The sequence below is a fragment of the Geotrypetes seraphini genome, chromosome 10, assembly GCF_902459505.1.
Source record: "Geotrypetes seraphini chromosome 10, aGeoSer1.1, whole genome shotgun sequence".
Lineage (NCBI taxonomy): Eukaryota > Metazoa > Chordata > Amphibia > Gymnophiona > Dermophiidae > Geotrypetes > Geotrypetes seraphini.
The window spans coordinates 117,249,175-117,272,100 of record NC_047093.1 but is presented as its reverse complement, the minus strand read 5'-3'; the positions used below and the strand labels follow the sequence as shown (position 1 = coordinate 117,272,100).

The window sequence follows — 22,926 nt, the reverse complement described above, 5'->3', positions numbered from 1 at the left end:
AGGTTAAAAATGCTGGGGCTGTTCTCCCTGGAGAAGAGGAGACTTAGAGGGGACATGATAGAAACCTTCAAAATCCTTAAGGGCATAGAGAGAGTAAATAAGGACAGATTCTTCAAACTGAGAGGAGCCACAAGCACTAGGGGTCACTCAGAGAAGTTGAAAGGGGACAGGTTTAGAACAAATGCTAGAAAATTCTTTTTTACGCAGAGGGTGGTAGACACATGGAACGCGCTTCCGGAGGAAGTGATAGGCCAGAACTCTGTACAGGGATTCAAGAAGGGTTTGGATAGGTTCCTGGAGGATAAAGGGATAGTGGGGTACAGATAGAACTTGAGGTAGGTTATAGAAGTGGTCAGAAACCACTTCACAGGTCGCAGACCTGATGGGCCGCCACGGGAGTGGACCGCTGGGCGAGATGGACCTCGGTCTGACCCAGTGGAGGCAACTTCTTATGTTCTTATGTGGGGGAAGGGAGGTAAAAATTTTCACAGTCAGCCGGGACAGGAGGTAGGAGGGATCTCTCCTGTCCTTATCAGCCCATGCTTATCATGATACTGAATTGATCTTAATTGTTGGTTCAAAGATAATCTTTTGGGAGAATACAAAAAACAATTTAGTCTTTTTCTGATTAAGTTTCAGCTTGAATTCTTGCATCCAGGATTCCATTGTATTTAATACAGACTCAATAAATTGGATAATGTAGTACAACATAATAATAATAATTTATTTTCTTATATACCATCCTACCAGCAGTTCTAGGCAGTTCACAACAAAGAGAAAGGAAACATTTCAATTAATAAATACAATCTCATATACATTACATCTAGTGAACAGATTAATACAACATAGTTAAAATACAATTTCAGACACACAACTGTAATACCTCAATTAAATGCTACTTAATTAAAAAAGAAGTTAAAAAAACATAACCTAATAAAAATACCATTATAAACATAGGCTTAGTAAAAATCAACATTTCTGTTTATCAAATAAATGAGTTTTTAATAATTTCCTAAATATAGGGTAGGAATAAGCTTGGACAATCAACGGACTTATCCAGAAATTCATTTTCCCCGCCTGATATTCTAATGTCTTGTCAAAAAAATTCTATAATGACAGGCTCTTAGGATAGGGAAGATAAACATACCTGAATTTCTGGTATGTTTTTTTGAATTAAACAATTTCAAATAAGGTACTAGATAAGAGGGTAATAATCCAAAAAGAGCCTTGTAACAAATACACCCAAACTTAAAAAACACTCTGGCCCCAAAAGGCAGCCAATGCAATCTAACATAAAAAGAGCTTACATGATCATATTTTTTAAGGCCATAGATTAAACGAACTGCAGCATTATGAACCAATCGAAGTCTTAATAAAATCTTTTTCGGTAATCCTAAAAAAACAATATTACAATAATCCAAGGTAGACAATACTGTGGACTGAACCAACAACCGAAAGGACTCCATGTCAAAATACTTCTTAATAGTCCTCAATTTCCACAGTAATGTATAACTTTTTTTAATTAACAGGATCTTCAGCTTTGATACTATCTCGAAGCTTTGACAATTAAATTGGATCATTGTTTCCTGAATTTTTTCAATAGGGCTAGCTAAAAGAAATCTTAGTTTTTTCAGGATTGAGCTTCAATCTAAACTGCGTCATCCATAATTCTACCTTTTCCAAAACATTAGAAATCTGAGTGATTAGTTCTTTAGAAATAGCCTTATAACTTACTTATCCCATATAACCAAACTAGGACTTTAATATCTATGGCCCACAACCTTCTTACCATCCCTTCATTAAAACATATCAGCACAATGAGGACTATAATTTTCTCCGTTAGTGCCCCCTCTCTTTGGAATAGTATCCCAAATTACTTACGTGAAAAAACATCTCTTGCTAATTTTAAGGTGAAGTTAGACTTTTCTCTTCCTTGATGCTTTTGTAACTTAAACTGTCCTTTTAAGGACGACTTAGATTCAAGAAAGGTTTTACCTTCTGTTTCCCCCACCCTTTGTCATTCTTTCCCTTGTTTGTTCTCTTTCTCTCTATCAATTGTAGTTCTAACCCTTCTTTCCTTTTGTTCTCGTTCGTCAATGTCTTCAAAAATTGTCATTTCCCCTGGTCTGTTTCTGTGTAAATTATATTTTATTTGGCATATTGTTTTGGCGTTTTTGTACACCACCTAGAAGGCTTGATTGGGCGGTATAAGAAATTTTAAATAAACTTGAAACTTAAAAACATTACATTCAAACAAACTTTGAAGCAAATAAGCCAGAGACACTAAGAGCTCTTTTTAATAAGGTGCGCTAGCATTTTTAGTACATGCACAAGATTAGTGCACGCTAGCTGAAAAATTACCACCTACTTAAAAGGAGGTGGTAGTGGCTAGCGACGCGGCAATTTAGCACACGCTATTCCATGCGTTAAGGCCCTAACGTACCTTTGTAAAAGAAGCCCTAAGTATACATTAAACAACATCGGAGATAAGGAAGAGTCCTGCGGAACTCCACATGAGTTCTTCCATGCAAAAGAATATTTACCTTCTGTAAATACTGCATATGTTCTATATTTCAAGAACCCGCTAAACCAGGGGTGTCCAACCTTTTGGCTTCGCTGGGCCGCATTGGCCGAAAAAATGTTTCTGGGGCCGCACAAACACACAAACGCTGCAGCAAGACAGAGGAAGTAGCCGGCAAGACGGTAAACACCTGGGGGCAGCAGAGGAAAACACTGCATCGCTCTCGACCGGGGCTGCACAAAATACTTCACTGGGCCGCATGCGGTCCTTGGGCCGCAGGTTGGACACCCCTGAGCTAAACCATGGGATAAAGTGAAAACATGGGATAACAACTATAATATCGTCAGCATAGCTGAATAGCCTCAAATCTAATTTACTCATTCAATGACCCAACGAAAGAAGATACACAATTTGTATGCAAGCACCTAAATTTCAAAGTGGTGTATTGAAGGTCTATTTCGGACAGGACTAGGATGGGCTTATGATTTGAATGTTTTTCTGCAACAATGGAACATTGTAAAAAATATTCAGGGCAAAATTGGGTGACTGAGGCTTAACTTATTTCAATAACAAATAAGTGTCAAAAAGTTATCCAAACTGATCAGATGGCCACTGGATGGATTAAAGCAGTGTCCCACAAACTTTGTCAAACTGCGGCTCGAGGCATTCGGAAGTGTGCGGACGTCGCCATGATATCACACACATACATGGCATCCACACATGCACAAAGGCCCTCCAGACGGACCCTGAGCTGTCAGTGGGGGTGCCCAGTGGCGTACCAAGGGGGGGCGTGGGGGGCGGACCGCCCCGGGTGCCAAGCCCTGAGGGGGTGCTCCCGGTCCGGTCCGGTTCCCCCCCCCTGAGCCGGGTGTCGCGTCTGGAAACAGCCTGCAGCAAGATCGCGATGCCAGCGATCTTTGCCTGCTTCAGCTGTTTCCTCCGCCACGGTCCCGCCCCTCCTTTGACATCAGAGGAGGGGCGGGACCGTGGCGGAGGAAACAGCCGAAGCAAGCAAAGATCGCTGGCATCGCGTGATCTTGCTGCAGGCTGTTTCCCCAGGGAAATGAAGCGGGGAGGCCAGGGGAATGAGCAGTGCTTCGTGGTGGTGGTGGTGGGGCCGAGCGGTCCATCGAGGTAGTGGGGGGGGGGCACAGGCCTTCAGGGTGGGGCGGGCAGGCAGACCTTGTGGAGGAAGGGGGGACAGGCCTTCAAGGGGGACAGGCCTTCGGGGGGGTGCAGGCCATCAGGGGGGTGCAGGCCTTCAAGGGGGGACAGGTCTTCAAGGGGGGACAGGCCTTCAAGGAGGGGACAGGCAGGCAGGCCTTCAAGGGGGGTGGAGGTCTTCGGGGGGGTGCAGACCTTCAAGGGGGGGCAGGTCTTCAGGGGGGGCAGGCCTTCGAGGGGGGTGTAGGCCTTTGGGGGGTGCAGGCCATCAGGGGGGTGCAGGCCTTCAAGGGGGGGGAAAGGCCTTCAGGGGGCAGGCCTTCAAGGGGAACAGGCAGGCAGGCCTTCAAGGGAGGGCAGGCCTTCAGGGGGGACAGGCCTTCGAGGGGGTGTAGGCCTTTGGAGGTGAAGGCCTTCGGGGGGGGGGGGGCAGGCCTTCAAGGGGGGGGAAAGGCCTCCAGGGGGGGCAGGCCTTCAAGGGGAACAGGCAGGCAGGCCTTCAAGGGGGGGCAGGCCTTCAGGGGGGGCAGGCCTTCGAGGGGGGTGTAGGCCTTTGGGGGGGTGCAGGCCTTCGGGGGGGTGCAGGCCTTCAAGGGGGGGGGAAAGGCCTTCAGGGGGGCAGGCCTTCAAGGGGAATAGGCAGGCAGGTCTTCGAGGGGGATGTAGGCCTTTGGGGGTGCAGGCCTTTGGGGGGGTGCAAGCCTTCAAGGGGGGGGAAAGGCCTTCAGGGGGGGCAGGCCTTCAAGGGGAACAGGCAGGCAGGCCTTCAAGGGGGGGACAGGCCTTCAAGGGGGGTGTAGGCCTTCGAGGGATGCAGGCCTTCGGGGGGGAAAGGCCTTCAAGGGGAGGAAAGGCCTTCAGGGGGGGCAGGCCTTCAAGGGGGGGCAGGCCTTCAGGGGGGCAGGCCTTCGAGGGGGGTGCAGGCCTTCAGGGGGGGTGCAGGCCTTCAAGGGGGGGAAAGGCCTTCAGGGGGGGCAGGCCTTCAAGGGAAACAGGCAGGCAGGCCTTCAAGGGGGGGACAGGCCTTTGGGGGGATACAGGCCTTCGGGGGGTGCAGGCCTTCGGGGGTGCAGGCCTTCAATGGGAACAGGCAGGCAGGCCTTCAAGGGGGGGGACAGGCCTTCGGGGGGTGCAGGCCTTCAGGGGGGGTACAGGCCTACAAGGGGGGGACAGGCCTTCGAGGGGGGCAGGCCTTCAAGGGGAGCAGGCAGGCAGGCCTTCAAGGGGGGGACAGGCCTTCAGGGGTGGGATGCAGACCTTTAAGGGGGGACAGGCCTTCAGGGGAGGGGGGGCCCTGGTGTAGAAGTACACGGAGGGAAGGGGGAGGGGTTCAAAGAGACGTGCATATGCCGGACTTTGGGTGGGAAGAAATAATGGGTCTGAAAATAGAGGAGAGAGAGAGTGGTGATGGACATGGGTTTTAGGGAGAGAAGGAACAGAAAGGGAGAGAAGTTGGACACAAGGGATGGTGTGGAGGGTAGATAGAGATACTGGTTAGGAGGGTAGTTGGGAAAAGAAAGGGAGAGATGGTGTACCCTGGGGTGGTGGGGAAGGAGGGAGAGCTGCTGGATGAAAGGGTAGTTAAGAAAAGGTGGATCTGTGGAGGGAGACAAAAAAATGAAAGATGCCAGACATCCGGGACAGGGAATGGAAACGGAAGGGGAGGACAAAGATGGCAGATGGATGGTTAGCACAGAAAAAGAAGAAAGAAGGAGACCCTGGCAAGCAAGTTATCAGAAGACAACCAGAGCCTTGGACCAACAAGATTTGAAAAATAACCAGACAACAAAAAGGTAGAAAAACTAATTTTATTTTCTGTTTTGTGATTACAATATGTCAGATTTGAAATATGTATCCTGCCAGAGCTGGTGTTAGACCGCAAACGTGAGCTAGGATTTAACAGAGAGAGAAAAAGTCCTTTTTGTTTCTTTATTTTATTTACACCACAGCGCCAGTGTGGTTAGGAGAAGCCAAAGGGGGGGGGGGTGAAAAAGCTATAAAATAAACCCACCAGGATGTTTGAAAAAAAACACTCAATTGGGCAGGAAAATCAAATCGATAAACCAATTCAATAGGCTGAATCGAATCAAAATTTTTTTTCCCGAATCTGGCAGCACTAGTTTGCGCTACTGTCTTAGACTTTAGGACCTAGGATTGGGGAGAGATGGCATCCTCAGTACTTTATAATGCAAGTGAAATGAGGATTTGGTCAGATTTTTGAAGGGTCTGCACTCTGCAGAAGAAAAATATTGTATAGGCCGGGGACATGAGACAGCAGGAAATGGGAACTTTTCTTCCTTCTATTTTTGTGAATGGCAAGGCTGAGGATGTCAGAGAGTTCGGTTAAAATATGTGCTTTATAAGAAAATATAATAATGTGTTTTATAAAGTTTATAACATTGCTGGCCTACCCGGTGAGGTGTTCCCGGTGAGTGGTGGTGGTGGCAGCGTGTCAATGTGTTGAGAGGAAGAGGTGATCTGGGAAATTCTGCTGAGCAAACTCTGAACCCATTTCCACCCCCCAGTTAGTCCACTCCACTCAACTGGTTCACACACTGAGTGGGTCTTTGGGTGTTGTTCCTGGGTAGTTGTTTTGGGATCTCTTCCAGTGGTTTGTCAGTATCTCCTTCTGGTCCAAGGAAGGAAACTTTGTTAACCTTAGCACTGACCTACAGAATATGTTTGTAACAGCGCTGCTTGTGTGGCATTAGTCTATGTAGTGATCGAAATAAAAAACCAGACCTTTGCACATTTTTGCACTATATGGTGGGTGTATGAGGAGATTCACATTTCCTGCACAGCTAAGTCCGTGTGAAGTTACCTTGTGCTGTATTTGACATCTAGCAAAGTCTCTGTTTGGAAGGAAAGATCTCAGCTTAAAAATGAAGTGGCCAGAAGTTATGGTAAAAGCAGATAGCGTAGCTGGTTTTAAGAAAGGTTTGGACAAATTCCTGGAGGAAAAGTCCATAGTCTGTTATTAAGACATGGGGGAAACATCTGCTTGCCCTGGATCGGTAGCATGGAATGTTGCTACTCTTTGGATTTTGACCAGGTAATAGTGACCTAGATTGGCTTCCATGAGAATGGGCTACTGGGCATGATGGACCATTGGTCTGACCCAGTTAGGCTATTCTTATGTTATGTTCTCATCTGTAGGGGCCTTTATTTTCACTTCTTATTTTAATGTATTTTTTTTCTGAGAACTTATCAATGTTTTTTATAATGGGAACAAAAATGGAAGAGAATTAATGTGTGTGGAATGGGGGGGTAACTAATTTCTTCAGCTAAATAATTCAATCCACCTCAACCAGACATAGGAGAACTCACGCACCATTCACACACCCTCCAACCAAAAACGTCAAAAGAAAAAAACAGTTTGACAACCTCCTAGCCATTCGAGCTGCAACACTCGACCCCCAACTCTACAACCTATTGACCTCGACCACAAACTACAAAACCTTCAAAAAAGAAATAAAAACCCTTCTATTCAAAAACACATAAAACCGAACTAACACAATCAGAACTGTCCCAAGCATCACCTGCAACTACTCCATATGTACTTCTGATGTCATGACAATTCAGACATAATTTATGTTATGTTATGGTATGTTTGGAATAATGGTTACATATATGAGGTTCAATAAAAGAAAATTTTCACTGCCTATTTCTATTATGACCATTTATTCAGTTTCATGGTTATTACAAAAAAAATTTTTTTACAAGGGGGGGGGTGTCAAAAAATTATGGGCCCGGGTGCCACATTCCCTAGGTACGCCACTGGGGGTGCCAGCAGGAAAGAGGGCCAGAGAGAAGGGGAGAAACTAGTGACAGCTGATTGGCTACAGTATATGCCTCTGTAGGCAGTCAACTGGTGCTGGCGCCTCTCCTCCTTCCCAGTGTATCGTGGCACACCTGAAGTCTCAGGAGACACCCTAGTGTGCTGTGGCATACAGTTTGCGATACACTGGATTAAAGCATGCTCCCCTCCCCTTACTCCTTCAGTGATCACTAAACCCCTCCCAACCCTCCCCCAAAGATGTGAAAGAAACTAGCTTGTACGACAGCTTCAGATGTTACGGCAGAGAAGCAAACAAGTCCCTAGAGTAGCCTAGTGGTTGGTGCAGTAGACTATAGAGAAGGGGACTCAGGCCCATATCCCACTCTAACTAGTACACTTATGGTGAAACATGTGAGCACTTCAAAGCCCACCAAAGACCTACTATACCTACATATAAGTAAAGCCTGCAAACATGAAGACTATTGTGTACAATTTTTCTTTTCCCAACTACCTCCCTACCAGTATCCTTATCCCCCCCCCCTCCACACCATCCCTTGTGTCCAACTTCTTTCCCTTTCTGTTCCTTCCCTCCCTAAAACCCATGTCCATCATCTCTCTCTCTCTCTCTGCTCTATTTTTCAGACCCATTATTTCTTCCCAACCCAAAGTCCGGCATATGCACGTCTCTTTGAACCCCTCCCCCTTCCCTCCGTGTACTTCTACACTAGGGCCCCCCCTTGAAGGCCTGCACCCCCACTGAAGGCCTGCACCCCCCCCGAAGGCCTGTCCCCCCCCTTGAAGGCCTGTCTGCCTGTTCCCCTTGAAGGCCTGCACCCCCCTGAAGGCCTGCACCCCCCCGAAGGCCTACACCCCCCCTCGAAGGCCTGCCTGCCTGTTCCTCTTGAAGGCCTGTCCCCCCCCCTTGAAGGCCTGTGCTCCTTGAAGGCCTGTCCTCCCTCAAAGGCCTGCACCCCCCCGACGGCCTGTCACCCCTCCCCCCCCAAGACCTGCCTGTCCCCCCCCCGAAGGCCTGCACCCCTCCCGAAGGCTTGTCCCACCTTTGAAGGCTTGTCTGCCTGTTCTCCATGAAGGCCTATCCCCCTGAAGGCCTGTTTCCCCCCCCTCCACAAGGTCTGCCTGCCCCCCACCACTACCTCGAAGGACCGCGCGGCACCACCACCACCACCATGAAGCACTGCTCATTCCCCCGGCCTCCCCGCTTCATTTCCCTGGGGAAACAGCCTGCAGCAAGATCGTGCGATGCCAGCTGACGTCAGAGGAGGGGTGGGACCGTGGCAGAGGAAACAGCCGAAGCAGGCAAAGATCGCTGGCATCGCACGATCTTGCTGCAGGCTGTTTCCAGACGCGACACCCGGCGCAGGGTGGGGGAACCGGACCGGACCGGGAGCACCCCCTCATGGCTTGGCACCCGGGGCGGACCGCTCCCCATGCCCCCCCTTGGTACGCCACTGGTAAGGATTAGGAGACATCTTTTTCATTTTGTTGCCACATTGCTTATTTGTTTAAAATTGTCTGTTTTATTAATTTTGAATTTCTGTGCTTTTTTTCAGAGGCTCTACCTACTTGTAATCAACCTCCTTCTATTTTTAATGGAGCTACTGAAGGTTCACAATTGAGGGAGTATAAATCAGGACAAAAAGTAGCTTATAGATGTATAAGTTATTACATCATGGATGGATCTCCAACAGTCACATGCCAACAAGGCCGATGGTCAGATCCACCAACTTGTTTTGGTAGGTACAAACAGGCATATAATTTAGCAATCAGATTTTTTTTTTTTTTAACTAGATATTTATTTATTTATTTAAAAATTTATATACCGAATAAAAACTATGCTGTTTACAAAATTACATGCATACAAATTTAAAATGCTAAACATGTTTAAACAAGACAAATACAATAAAACATTCACTAACGATATCATTATTAAAACCTTCTTTTAATTTCATCCTACAAGATGGAAAGACAAAATCTCATAAAAACATTCACAGGACGGGAAAGCATTAACAGAAAATAGCATTAGCACATGAAGGCATTGACAAATAATTGTGTTTTCAACATTTTCTTAAAGTTCAGTCTCCTATCATAGAATCACAGAATACCTGGCAGCGCATTCCAGAGCTTGACACCTGCTACCGACAGCATTGTTGCCCCAATCTTAACATGAGAGACTAACATCTTACCCTCCAAACTCAACTTCATACTATTTTCAGATCTCAAACATTTTCTGGGTTGATAGATTTCAAAAGACTCCTTTAGTGTCATTGGAGAAATGTGATATAAGATTTGCTGAGTGATTGAAAGAATCTTAAACTGTACTCTCTGCTGCATAGGTAACATTTGGAGGGGCATTTTGGAAAGTACGTTCAACACAGAATATGGATGTTCAAGTTTGTATATTGTGGCCGGGCCCGTCCCAGAGTAGGTGGGAAAACCTGGCTCGGACCACAAGCAAGAATTTTGAAATGCCTTTTATATGGTTGTAGGAAGGAAAACCTGGATACCGGATTTCTTAGAAAACAGTATCAAGTTTATTAGTGTCCCAAATAAAAATAGGAAGAAAAATATTCACCATGGGTTTCTTAGACTTTGTTATAGCTCAGTCCAGGTAAGTCATATGGGCTTTAACTGAAGAACTGGATAGCCCATCTTAATCAAAAGAAATATAATTCAAATTCAAAACTTTGCATTAGTCCAGTGCCCTCACGGCCTCGTATCCCCTCTGGGATTTATCAGTCTCTCAAGACTATAGCAACTTATTGTTTTATAGCTGAGTACGGCTCATGCCAGCATTTCCACATATCAGCTCTTTTCATAGTCCCACATTCAAACAAGGTGAACTTGGTTTCTTGCTCTAACCCACCCTGCTCCCCAAGGAACCTTCACAGCCTTGTCTGTCAGGCTGTGCGGGCCACGCCTCCCATTTAGTTTGAGGTCTCCAGGCCCACCCAAAGTGACCCTTTTCTTGGTAATCTCCTGCTCCTAGGGAGTCTGAATATGAGTTTATTCACACAAGTTTTTTCCCTTAATTAGGCAGGGCTACTTCAGCTCTGCTTGCAATCATGCACTGTTTAAGTTTAAAAAGAAAACACACACTTTCTTTATGAAACCAGCTGGGACTCTCACATAATGTACCCTCCCAGGTCCATGTCCTCCTCACACATGCTCTCCCCAGGATCACTATACATTTCCCATTCACCCTCTTGGGGACCCTGACTTTCCATTTCTATATCCATTCCCCGCTTTACATCCCATCCCCCTCCCTGCATATCTGCCAAATCTCCTGCAGCATTTCCATGGGGGTAAACTTCCAGCCCTTCCCCCTGGGGGTTTAATCTGCAGGTCACTGTACCTCCCGGGTGTTGTACTGCCTCTCCTTGGGGACTGGCTTCCAGCAAAACATCCCTGCTGGGGCTTAGGCAAGGTGTGAAAGCTGGAATCTCTGTGAGGGGTTTGGCTTCCGTAATCAGAGCCAGCTGTGTCATAAGAACATAAGCAGTGCCTCCGCTGGGTCAGACCACAGGTCCATCTTGCCCAGCAGTCCGCTCCCGCGGCGGCCCGAACAGGTCACGGCCTGTCTGAGTCACCAGAAGGGACCCCCTTGCCACCTTGGTTTCCCATTGAGTCTTATCTTCCCATCGAAGTCCTAACCCTCTGGTCTTGCACATGCACGACCTGGTTGGATTTCTATACTTATTACTTGGTTTGCTTTCTATACCTGTGTTACATCCCAGCACCTCTCTCAGTATCCCACGATCCCCCTATCCCTCAGGAATCCGTCCAATCCCTGTTTGAATCCCTGTACCGTACTCTGCCTGATCACTTCCTCCGGTAGCGCATTCCAAGTGTCCACGACCCTTTGGGTGAAGAAAAACTTCCTTGCATTTGTTCTGAACCTATCTCCCTTCAGTTTCTCCGAATGCCCCCTCGTGCCTGTTGACCCCTTCAGCCTGAAGAATCTGTCCCTATCCACCCTCTCTATGCCCCTCATGATCTTGAAGGTCTCTATCATATCTCCCCTAGCCTCCTTTTTTCCAGAGAGAAGAGCCCCAGCCTATCCAACCTCTCGGCGTATGGGCAGTGTTCCAGCCCTCTTACCAGTTTCGTTGCTCTCCTTTGGACTCTCTCAAGCACTGCCATGTCCTTCTTGAGGTACGGCGACCAATATTGAACGCAGTATTCCAGATGTGGACGCACCATAGCTCGATACAATGGCATGATGACTTCCTGCGTCCTGGTTGTTATGCCCCTCTTTATGATGCCCAGCATCCTGTTGGCTTTTTTCGAGGCTGCTGCGCACTGTGCAGATGGCTTCAGTGATGCATCCACCAGCACACCCAAGTCTCTCTCAAGACTGCTGTCTCCCAATAATGCCCCCCCCAATTTGTATTTGAACAACGGGTTCTTTTTCCCTATATGCATGACCTTGCATTTTTCCACGTTAAAGCGCATTTGCCATTTGTTTGCCCAGTCTTCCAGCTTGTCCAGGTCCCTTTGCAGGTCCTCACACTCCTCCCTAGACCTAACTCTGCCGCACAGTTTGGTATCGTCTGCAAATTTTATAACCTCGCACTTTGCCTCTTTTTCCAGGTCATTGATAAATATGTTGAAGAGTAATGGCCCCAGAACCGATCCCTGTGGCACAACGCTTGTGACTCCCCGCCAGTCAGAGTATTGTCCCTTTACTCCGACCCTCTGCAGTCTACCCGACAACCAGTGCTCGATCCATCTGTGCACATCCCCTCCCACCCCGTGGTTCCACAGTTTCCTAAGCAGCCTTTCATGTGGCACCTTGTCGAAAGCCTTTTGAAAATCAAGGTAAATGATGTCTATAGGTTCCCCATTGTCCACCCGACTGCTTATTCCCTCAAAGAAGTACAGAAGGTTCGTTAAGCATGACCTTCCCTTACAGAATCCATGCTGGCTTGTTCTCAGTAGGCCATATCTCTCGATATGCTCGCAAATACCATCCTTGATCATAGCTTCCACCATCTTCCCTATAATTGAAGTCAGGCTCACCGGCCTGTAGTTTCCGGGGTCACCCCTCGATCCCTTCTTGAAGATAGGTGTGACATGCGCCAATTTCCAGTCCTCTGGTACCTCTCCAGTTTTCAAGGATAGGTTGCAAACATGCTGGATTGTGCCCGCTATTTCTTGTCTTAGTTCTTTCAGAACCCTTGGGTGGATCCCGTCCGGGCCCGGCGATTTGCCGCATTTTAACCTGTCTATCTGCTTGAGGACATCCTCCTTACTTACCTCTATGTGTTCTAATTTTTCAGCCTGTTCCCCACTCATGAGCTTCTCTGAGTCCGGTATATTAGATGTGTCTTCTCTCGTGAAAACCGACGAGAAGAACGTGTTCAACCTCTCAGCTACCTCTTTATCCTCCTTGATCACTCCCTTCCTATCCTCATCGTCCAACGGCCCCACCTCCTCTCTCGCTGGTCGCTTCCCCTTTACGTAACTGAAGAATGCCTTGAAGTTTTTCGCCTCCCTGGCCAGCCCCTCTTCATATTTCCCTTTTGCTTTTCTAACCTCTCGGTGGCATTCCTTTTGGCATTTCCTGTGCGCCTGGTGATTTTCCTCCGTTGGGTCCTTTTTCCATCTCCGGAAGGACACTTTCTTGTCGTTTATTGCCCTCTTTACTTCTGTTGAGATCCAAACCGGGTCCTTTGACCGCTTGTTCTTGCCGCCTTTCCTGAAACTTGGGACGTACATTCTTTGTGCTTCCTGCAGGGTGTCCCTGAATAAGGTCCAGGCGCTTCCTACAGTCTCCATCCTAAGGACGTTTTTGAGCTTCCTCCCCACCATTTCCCTCAATAGCAACATAGTTCCCTTTCCTGAAGTTGAGCGCAGTTGTTGCGGTCCTCTTTACTGTGGGTGTCCCCCTTTCTAATGTGAATCGGATCGCGTTGTGGTCACTGTTGCCTAGTGGTCCTCCCACTTCTACCCCTCTTGCAGGCCCCCCTAATCCGTTTAAGATGTCCTCTCTTTTCCTCTCCAACTGACTTTGCCTTTGAGACTTCTGTGCTTGCAAACTCTGGGGTCTGACTCCACCCCTTTGCAAATTGGTGTCAGGTTTCTCTCTGACTTGGGGAAAGGAGTGATAGGGGAAATTAGTGGTTTTCAGAGCCCTCCCCATCTGGCTCTTGAGCTGTGCTGGGACCTGCCTTTTCATGCATTCTTTTGGCTGAGCCAGCAGTCCTGGCTCCATGCCGGGTTTTACAGGACCCTGTGCTGCATGTTGGGGAGTTTTAGCAGTAGTTTTCACTGTGACAGGAGCTTCCGTGTCACAATATCTATCTCTTGTGTGTTTTAGAACAGTGGTTCCCAACCCTGTCCTGGAGGACCACCAGGCCAATCGGGTTTTCAGCTAGCCCTAATGAATATGCATGAGACAGATCTGCGTATAATGGAAGTGACAGGCATGCAAATCTGCTCCATGCATATTCATTAGGGCTAGCCTGAAAACCCGATTGGCCTGGTGGTCTTCCAGGACTGGGTTGGGAACCACTGTTTTAGAACACATTCTGGTGACACACAGCCTGTTTTACAAGACATGAGAAATGCATATAGTTGTGTTGTGACATTCAGCATAAAATTCCATTTCACAAACTGAAACATCAATTAACAAATTGGGAAAGCATGTCTTTGAAGTATCATAGGAATGTACATGTTTTAAAATGAAAGCAAGTCCAGAAAGTGGGGATGGAACTGCAACCAGCAACCAGGGAAATGTCCACAATAAATCTCACGTAGAGAAGGATTTCTTCCAAATAGGCTTGGCATGGCATGGTTAGTATTTCAGTTCAAAAGAGCCTGCATCAGGAGAGCATAATAATATCAAGTGGTTGAAGTGCTTTGGATATAGGTAGAAATCGCTACCACCAGGGCAGGATTAATTCTTTGAGGGCCCCTAGGCACACAAGTAAACAGGGCCCCCCTCCCTGTCCCTGTCCCGCCCATGCCCCACCTCCATTTATCTGTTTTCTTCTTTATTTCTTTATTTCCACTTGTATTTCTTTTTTTCTTTTTTTTTAAATTCAAAACAAACAAAGATTAGCATACCAGTGCACAGTTTTTCTTTTATGCAACCCCCAAATATACGAAAGGAGCAGGATTTAGGAAAATTTAAAAGTAATCTAAAAACATTTCTTTTTGAAGATGCTTTTGATATTTAATTTAACAATTCTAAGGCCAGTGATTTTATCATATTATATTATGCTTTTATTTGTTTCCCTATTATACTTTTCCTTTGTTTTGCTTTTCTTTACTGAATTGTATTTCAAACCCCTATTTTACCTTGTGTTATGAGAATGATGTATTAGTCTTTAACCCAATGTTATTATTTAAAGTTTGTATTGTATTGTCTTTCATTGAATGTATTTTAAATTGTTCATCACTTTGAATTTGATTATGCGATTAAACAAGAGAAATATTAAACTTGAAACTTGAAATATCTCTGAACAAATCCCTCTTCCTTTTCTTCCCACCTACTTACCCAGGACTTTAACTCTGAACCCTTTCCATGCATATTTAAAAATGTTCAAATATATTGTAAAGCAGTAATACTATCTGAATTATAAGTCTATATTAATAACCAAGTTTACAACGCCTCTCAACTGCCATACTACATCAACCAACTGTAACCCATATGTATTGTGGCGGGGCCAGGAGTAAGCCTAGCGCTGGCAACCCGGCTCCCGCCCCAGGCGTAGGACGGAGCGCTCCCAGGAGGACTCCCACTGGATAATCAGTAGAATAATTAGTACACTGCTTTTTGGGTAAAGTTCAGCTTTTATCTTTATTACCCCCAGTTCACAGCACTGGGGTTCCAGTAGTCCCTCTGGCTGAGTGGACTTAAAAGAAATCATACATTCACAAGGCTTCTTCCTGATAATACAGTGCAGCCTGCTGCTCAGGCAAAAAGCCAAAAATAAACCAAAAACATTTTCTCTTTAGTTTTACTACTTTTGTCTGCAGATACTTCAGGAAGCTTTTCTACCTGACCCACCTGAAGTCCAATGCCCCCACTACCCTTATGCTCCTGGGTAGGGGCTAGGGAACTTTATATAACCCAACCTTTTATGACTGGTGTAAGTCCCCTCCCAAAAGTTCCCTGCTTCAGGGTTACGTAATGTCAGGTCTCTGAGTTCCGTTCAAGCTTCTCGGGAAAGCTAATTATGGTTCTCACCTCCTTCCCTTTATCTACACGGCCTCTCAGGCTCTAATTGATTCATTCACACATGCTTACAGTTCTGCCTAAGGGAGAAAGAAAGCAACACAAAATACATTCACTTTCATTCCCCTCCCCCATTCATACCTTATTGACTGTGATTCCACAGGAGATCCCAGGCTGCTAGATTGCACTCCATTTCACTGCTTCCAGATAGCTCTCCCTCTAATTCCATTAGGGACTCCTCACTTTCTGAGACCGGGTAAGAACTCCCTTCAGGGGCAGCTAATGGCCAGCCCTGCCCTGGAACCCTTTCTCCTCCCTTGAACTTCTGCTTAGGAGCCAGAAGTCTGTTAGCTCGGGAGGGTTGTAAGACAGCCTGTGCTTTAGCTCTGGTCTGGGACAGAGAACTCCTAGCAGGCTCCTTCCTGCTCAGCACGGCACTTCTTGTTCTAGCAGTTCCTGAATTCCCTCCTGAATTCTCTCCTGCATTCCTCCCTGCGTTCTCTGTATTCTCTGTATTCCTCCCTGCATTCTCTGTATTTTCTGTATTCCTCCCTGCATTCTCCTTAGTGTTCCCAGCTGTGCTGATTTTATGCTGCAGGCTTGTTCCCACTTTCCCTCTGGGTTCGTCCTGCCTGTCAGCCCCACCCCTCTCATTAACCATGCCTGTGCTGGTTTTCTTTACTAGAGGTTTTGTTGGAGCACTGCCCAAGGTGTTATAAAAGGGATTATAATGCCCTAAACCAGATGTTGTGGTTCCTGCCCTTCTCTCTCTGCCTTGCCCTGCCTGCTGGCTCTTGGTGATAGGAACAGGGTTACTGGGCAGCTTCCTGGGCTTAGGAATAGGGACAGCCCTTCGCAAGGCAGGGTTTAAAACCAGGTTTAAACTGCTGACAGGCGCTTCCCTGTCACAGTATGTATAAACAACCAAATCTGTAACTCCTCTAGTATGTTCCACTCCATGTATATTAACTTGCAACAAAACAATAAGGCAAGCAGTCCACCAAAGAATCCAACATGAAACAAAAGAAGATTGGCAGAAAATAAGGAGATTCAAATCAGATTTATTCAAGGTGCTCCCAAGAACCATGCCCAATGCATTTCGCCAAACAAGGCTAGTCAACACTAACAAAAAACCATGTCTTTCATACAAACAGAACACAGAAAACACCTTCGCCTAGTATAGAATATATAATCACAAACTAACCTCTCCTCCTTTTACAAAACTGTAGTATGGTTTTTAGCCATGGTGGTAACAGCTCAGATGCTCATAGAATTCTGAGCATCCGAGCTGTTACTACCACGTCCGGCGCTAAAAAATGCTCTACAGTTTTGTAAAAGGAGGATAAAATAGAAATATGTAGACAAAGGTTAAATTGAACCACCAAGAAACTGGACTCTGCATACAATGCAACACCACAGAAACAGCGATGCATGTCCCCTAAAGCAAAGAAATAAATAGAAAAAATTTTTCTACCTTTGTCTACTCTGGTTTCTGCTCTCCTCATCTTCTTGTCACTCTCTTCCTTTCATCTTCTGTCCTTCTATGCTACTTCCAGAAAATATATGCCTCCCCCTTCCATCTTTCCCTTCACCCCTATTGGTCTGGCATCCATCTTCTTCCATTCCCTCCTCCAATGGTCTGGCATCTCTCTCCTCTCTTTTCCTTCCCTTTTCCACACCCCCATGGTCTGGCATTTCACTCTCTCCTCTCCATTCCCCCCCTTTCATCATCATCAGCCCCCTTTCTTTCCCTCCAATCCAATTCAATCCAGTATCCTTCCCCCTTATGTTTTCCCCCTTTCCCTGCACACCAATTCCATCAGCATCAGCCCCCTTTCTTTCCCTCCAACCCAATTCCATCCAGTATCCTTCACCCTTATGTCTTCCCCCTTTTCCTGCACACCGATTCCATCAGCATCTGCTCCCTCTTTCCCTCCAACCCAATTCCTTCCAGTATCCTTCATCCTTATGTCTGTGGCAGAGGAGGGGCCCAGCCTGTCTAGATTGCTGCTGACGCTGTCAGTTTGTTATAAGGTACATTTATTTCTGTCTCGCGGTTCAGATGGGAGGGAGAGATGGGTCGGTGGGGGGAAGGGGAGGGAGTGGGGAGTGCATGGCGGGGGGATAGAAAGATGCTACACGGGGGGATAGAAGGGAGGGGTAGAAGCTACAAGGGATGGAAGAGGGATAGAAACTGCAAGGGTTCTGCACAAGGGATTTTTAAGGGAGGGATAGAAAATTACCGCACAAGGGAATGGGTGAGAGGGGAGGAAAGATGCTGCACATGTGGGGGAGAGAAAGGAAATAGGAAAAATTGGGGTAGAGGAGAGGAAAGAAGAGATGATCATTGTACAGGAAAAAAAATAAGACCTAGTGCCTTTTATGGGCCCAAAATTAATATAAGCCAGTGTCTTATTTTCAGGCAAACACAGTATATATTCAAGAACAGAAACTCAGAACATTTACAATCCAACTGAAAATGTATTTCTTACAAAGCAGAATTAATTATAAAATTAGGCAGGTAGATCAGTTACAGATAGGATCTTTGAGCAAGGGGAAATGTCCACAAGACAAGATATTCCTGAAGCAGAATGATTAAGTTGTTTATTTATTAATTTATATATCACTTATATCCTAAAAGGTTTACATTGAGGTACTTTATCATATTTTCCTATCTCTCCCGGTGGGCTCAAACTCTATCTTGTGTACCTGGGGCAATGAGGGGATTAAGTGACTTCCCCAGGGTCACAAGGATCAGTGAAGGATTTGAACCCACAACCTCAGGGTTCTAAGGCTGTAGTTCTAACCACTGCACCACACACTCATGATGTAGTCCTTTGCTGGTTGAAAAGTCCTGTAGTGGCAAAGACCGCATGGTACAGCTGGGCACCTGACCTGGGAGCACATGGTCTATAGAACAACATGATTATCCCCAGGAGATGTTGGTGGATTGAAATCTGGTCCCTTGAAGCACCAGAATCCAGGAGCAATTGTCCAATCGTAAGGCAGGAACTCAGGGGCTATGTCTCCCCTCTGAGGCTGGCATCACATCTAATCACAGAGCAGTATTTCAAGTCCAGCTTTTCTTTTTCAATTTCTAGGTGGAAGATATAATCTGATTAAATTTTGTCTGAATGGCTTAAGTTCTGACTGGGCAGGGCCCGATTAGAATTAGAGAGTGACACGGTGCCAAAATTCATCACCGTTCCCGTCCCCGCAGATAACCACGGGAAACCATCTTCATGTCATTCTTTAAGGAGAGAGGGAAGAATCAGAGTATAATTGGGCACAACCACTGACTCGTAAGCTTTGCTGTGAAGAATGCTGGTATAGAAGGACTGAGGTTGAAATAGACACTAGAAAATGACATGGGATTATTTCCCGTGGTTATCCGCAGGGACGGGAACGGTGATGAATTTTGTCACCGTGTCATTCTCTAATTAGAGTCTCAATACAAAGTATTGTCCTTGCATACTGGAGCAGTTCTCTTTGTTACTTTGTTAATTAGTCTGAGAAGATAGTGAGCTGCACCTGGCCATTCCTATGTCATCCCTTGAATAGGTGTATTTAATACTGTCTGAAGGCAGATGGTTCAGTCTCTCAAAAGCCAAGTTAGAAATTCAAAATTCAATCATTTCTTGGCTCATTTATACTTTATTTATACATTTATACTTGGCACATTTATACTTTAACTCCATCAAAATGAATCATATTATGCTACAGTTCCTTCCTTACTTCCCACCCTCCTTTCTGGTCTGGGTCATTTTCTCCCCTCCCCCCCCCCCGCCTTCTCTTCCCCCCACTTCCAGCATCCATCCATCTCCCCTCCCATGCCCTTCACCCTGCAAGTACAGCATCTTTGTCCCTTCTTTCTCCCCTCACAGATACTTTTGGTCCAGCTCTCACCCTCCCTCAGTGCAGGACTGATCCCCCTTACTTGCCTGCGACTCTCAAAGCAGCAACAGCCACAAATCTCTCTCCCTCTAGCCCCAGAAGCAGCAATGGCAGCCGGTCCTGACAATACCTCTTCTCTCTCTCCCTCTGGCCCTGAAGCAGCAGCTTGAATAAGGTCAAAACCAAAACTTGTTGAAGAAGCAGCAGCGGCAGCTGGTCCTGACAATCACCTCCCTCCCTCCAGCCCCTGAAGCAGCAGGCAGCCAGTCCTGCCAACCCCCCTCCCTCCCTCTCTCTGGCCCCCAAAGCAGCAGAGCTATCCTGACAATCCCCCTCCCTCCAGCTCCCAAAGCAGCAGGCAACTGGTCCTGCCAACCTCCCCTTCCTGCAGACCCCCCAAATCAGCAGAGCCAGTCCTGACAACCCCCTCTTCCTGCCTCCCTCACCCAAATCAGTAGAGGCAGTCAGTGAGCAGAGGCAGAGCCATAAACAGACTGCTACTGGCCAGCCCTAGTAAGGTCTTTCCCCTGCCGTATTGGAAGTCAGGAGTACAGGAGACAATTTTTTTGCCAGTTGGTTGAGAGTTCCGGTTAGTTGAATACTGGTTAATTGGGATTCTACTGTAGTTACAAATGTCAGGCTCACCAGTCTGTAATTTCCTGGATCACCTCTGAAACACTTTAAAAAAATTTGCATTATATTGGCCACCTTCCAGTCTTCTAGTACCATGCGTAACTATTATCTGAGTGAAAAAAAAATTCCTCCTATTGGAAATACTTTTAAAACCAATAGGAAGAAATTTTTTTTCACTCAGAGAATAATTAAGCTCTGAAACGCATTGTAGTAAGAGCAGATAGTGTAGCTGGTTTTAAGAAAGGTTTGGACAATTGTTTTATAGTGGAAGGCTTCCTACACCATTATGTCATAAATGTGGGAGGGAAGGTCATACTTTAGGTCATGCATTTTGGTTTTGTCCTATAATTCAGCACTTTTGGAAGCGAATAATAAATTATATGTCAAAGACCTTGCGCTGTTCTCCTTCCCTCTTTATTTTGGATTTGCCAGAAGCTTTTGGCCATTTGCGTAAGGGACATAAGGCACTGTGTAGGAAAATGAGTCTATTGGCTAGAAAATGTATACTTCAATATTGGACGATCCCTAACCCTCCGAGGTTTTGGCATTGGCAAAACCAATTACATCTGTTGGCCATTTGGGAAGCTAGAGATGCTGGATTTACTAGAAAGCGAAAGATGTTTCTACAAACCTTGGATTCATATTTGCAAGATTTACATCCTAAGGTCTGTAGTGCGGTTTTAAGTTGGGTCTCTTAATTGGGCTTTATTTAATTGAATGAAAATAATACTGGTATGTTTTGATAAGGTAGGATAGAGAGTACCATTGGGTGGGGTGGGGATGGTGTGGAGAGGGGTGGTAGAGGTTATTGAAAGGTTCAAACACATAGCCACATATAGATAAAGTGGGGGTTTATTGAAAATGGAATATATTAATTTTATTATATATATTATTTTATTATATTTGATGCATTATTCTTGTTATATTTGTTGTATTTGATGATGTTTGCATCAATAAAACCGTTTGAATCTAAAAAAAAAAAAGAAAGGTTTGGATAAGTTCCTGGAGGAAAAGTCCATAGTCTGTTATTAAGAAAGACATAAGGGAAGCCACTGCTTGCCCTGGATCTGTAGCATGGAATATTGCTACTCCTTGGGTTTTGGCTAGGTACTAGTGACCTGGATTGGCCATCATGAGAATGGACTATTGGGCTTGATAGACCATTGGTCTGACCCAGTAAGGCTATTCTTATGTTCTTATAAATAAATTACTAACAATAGCTCTGCAATTTTATCAATATTCTATAATGTATACCATCTGGTCCAAGCAATTTGCTACTTTCCAGTTTGTTATATTATATCCTGCCCTCCTTTCCATACAGCTACTTCTCAAAATTGCTCAAACATTGATTTAATGGTTTAAAATTTATGTTCTGTCTATATAATGGGCTTATTTTCAGACTTCAGGTAGCAGTCTGGCTATCTCTCGCAATCAGAGTTGAACCTAGAAATTCAATGCTGGGGAATGTGTGGTGCAGTGGTTAAAACTATAGCCTCAGCAACCTGAGGTTGTGGGTTTCAAACCCATGCTGCTCTTTGTGACCCTGGGCAAGTCACTTAGGGGCAAATTCTATAAACGGCGTCCTGATTTTATGCCACCTACCACTGTCTAACCGCCAATCCCAAGGCAGGACACCTACATTGTAGGCACCTAAAGAGGCAAGTAGGGTCGCCTAAGCTTGCCTAAGGCTAGGCATTGGCATGGTTTCATCAGTAAGTGACCTCAGGTGAGTTCAGACTGTCCTAGGTGCCCCTAAGTGCCCCCTAGGCCCATGGTAGCTGCCTGAAATGAAGGCCAGCAAAATGCTGGCCTATATTTCAAGTAGACATGGCCGCTGAACTGATCGGACAAGGGAATCTCCCTGCCACAATTAGTTTAGTGGCCATAGCAGGGAACCCATACCCCTCTGCGAAGTTGGCAAGTAGAAGGGATGCCCAATCCCTCCTGCTGGGACCCCCAAAAGATATCCCCCCACCCGCAAATGTCAGTAGCAAGAGGAGTACCCGATTCCTCCTTCCATCACCCCCAAAAGGACAACCCTAAGCAGGAGAGATGCCCAGTCCTTCCTGCCAGAACCCCCTCCCCCTCCCCCCACCTAAGGGCATACTCCTGACTCCCCCATCCCCAGAACCAAGTGGCCTAAGGGATCTGACCAATTGGAATCTTAGTCCACTCCCAGTGCATCACAGAATGCATTCCAGAATGCACTGGGAGAGAGGCCTAAGATTTCAGTTGGCCCAGGTGCCTAAGATCCCTCCTATGTGAGGGGCCTTAAGCACCTGGGCCAATCAGGGCCTTAGGCCCCTCCCCGGTGCATCCCACCTCTCCCCTGTGCATCCCTCCCGGCTGGAGGAAGCATCCATCTGGCTGGCCAACTTAATATCAGGTATTTTGGGGTCTGGGTGGGCTGGGGTTGGGGGTCTACATTTTGGGTGGGTGGGGGGGGGTCTGCCCTTCAGGGGGGGGGTTCCAGCAGGAGGGACAGGGCATCCCTCTTGCTGATGATCTTTTGGGAGGGTGGGGGGATTCCAGCAGGAAGGACTGGACATCCCTCCTGCTGAGGGATGTCTTTAGGGCATGGTGGCAGGAGGAAATGGGCACTTCTCTGCCACCAACATTCACGGGTGGGGGGGATGACTTTGGGGGTCCTGTATTTGCGGAGGGGTTATGGGTTCCATACTGCAGCCACTAAACTGATCATGGCAGGAAAATTCCCTTGTCGTGATCAGCTCA

The 22,926-nt window shown here is 46.4% G+C and overlaps 1 protein-coding gene across 2 annotated transcripts in view; it reads left to right on the top strand.

Moving 5' to 3' along the window:
• Positions 1-22,926, top strand: part of CFH (complement factor H) — a 587,670-nt gene that overhangs the window by 415,363 nt on the left and 149,381 nt on the right. For both annotated transcript variants that reach the window (XM_033962168.1, XM_033962167.1), the window contains exon 19: positions 9,035-9,217. In XM_033962168.1, the coding sequence (XP_033818059.1) occupies positions 9,035-9,217 (183 nt within the window). The remainder of the gene's footprint in view (positions 1-9,034; positions 9,218-22,926) is intronic.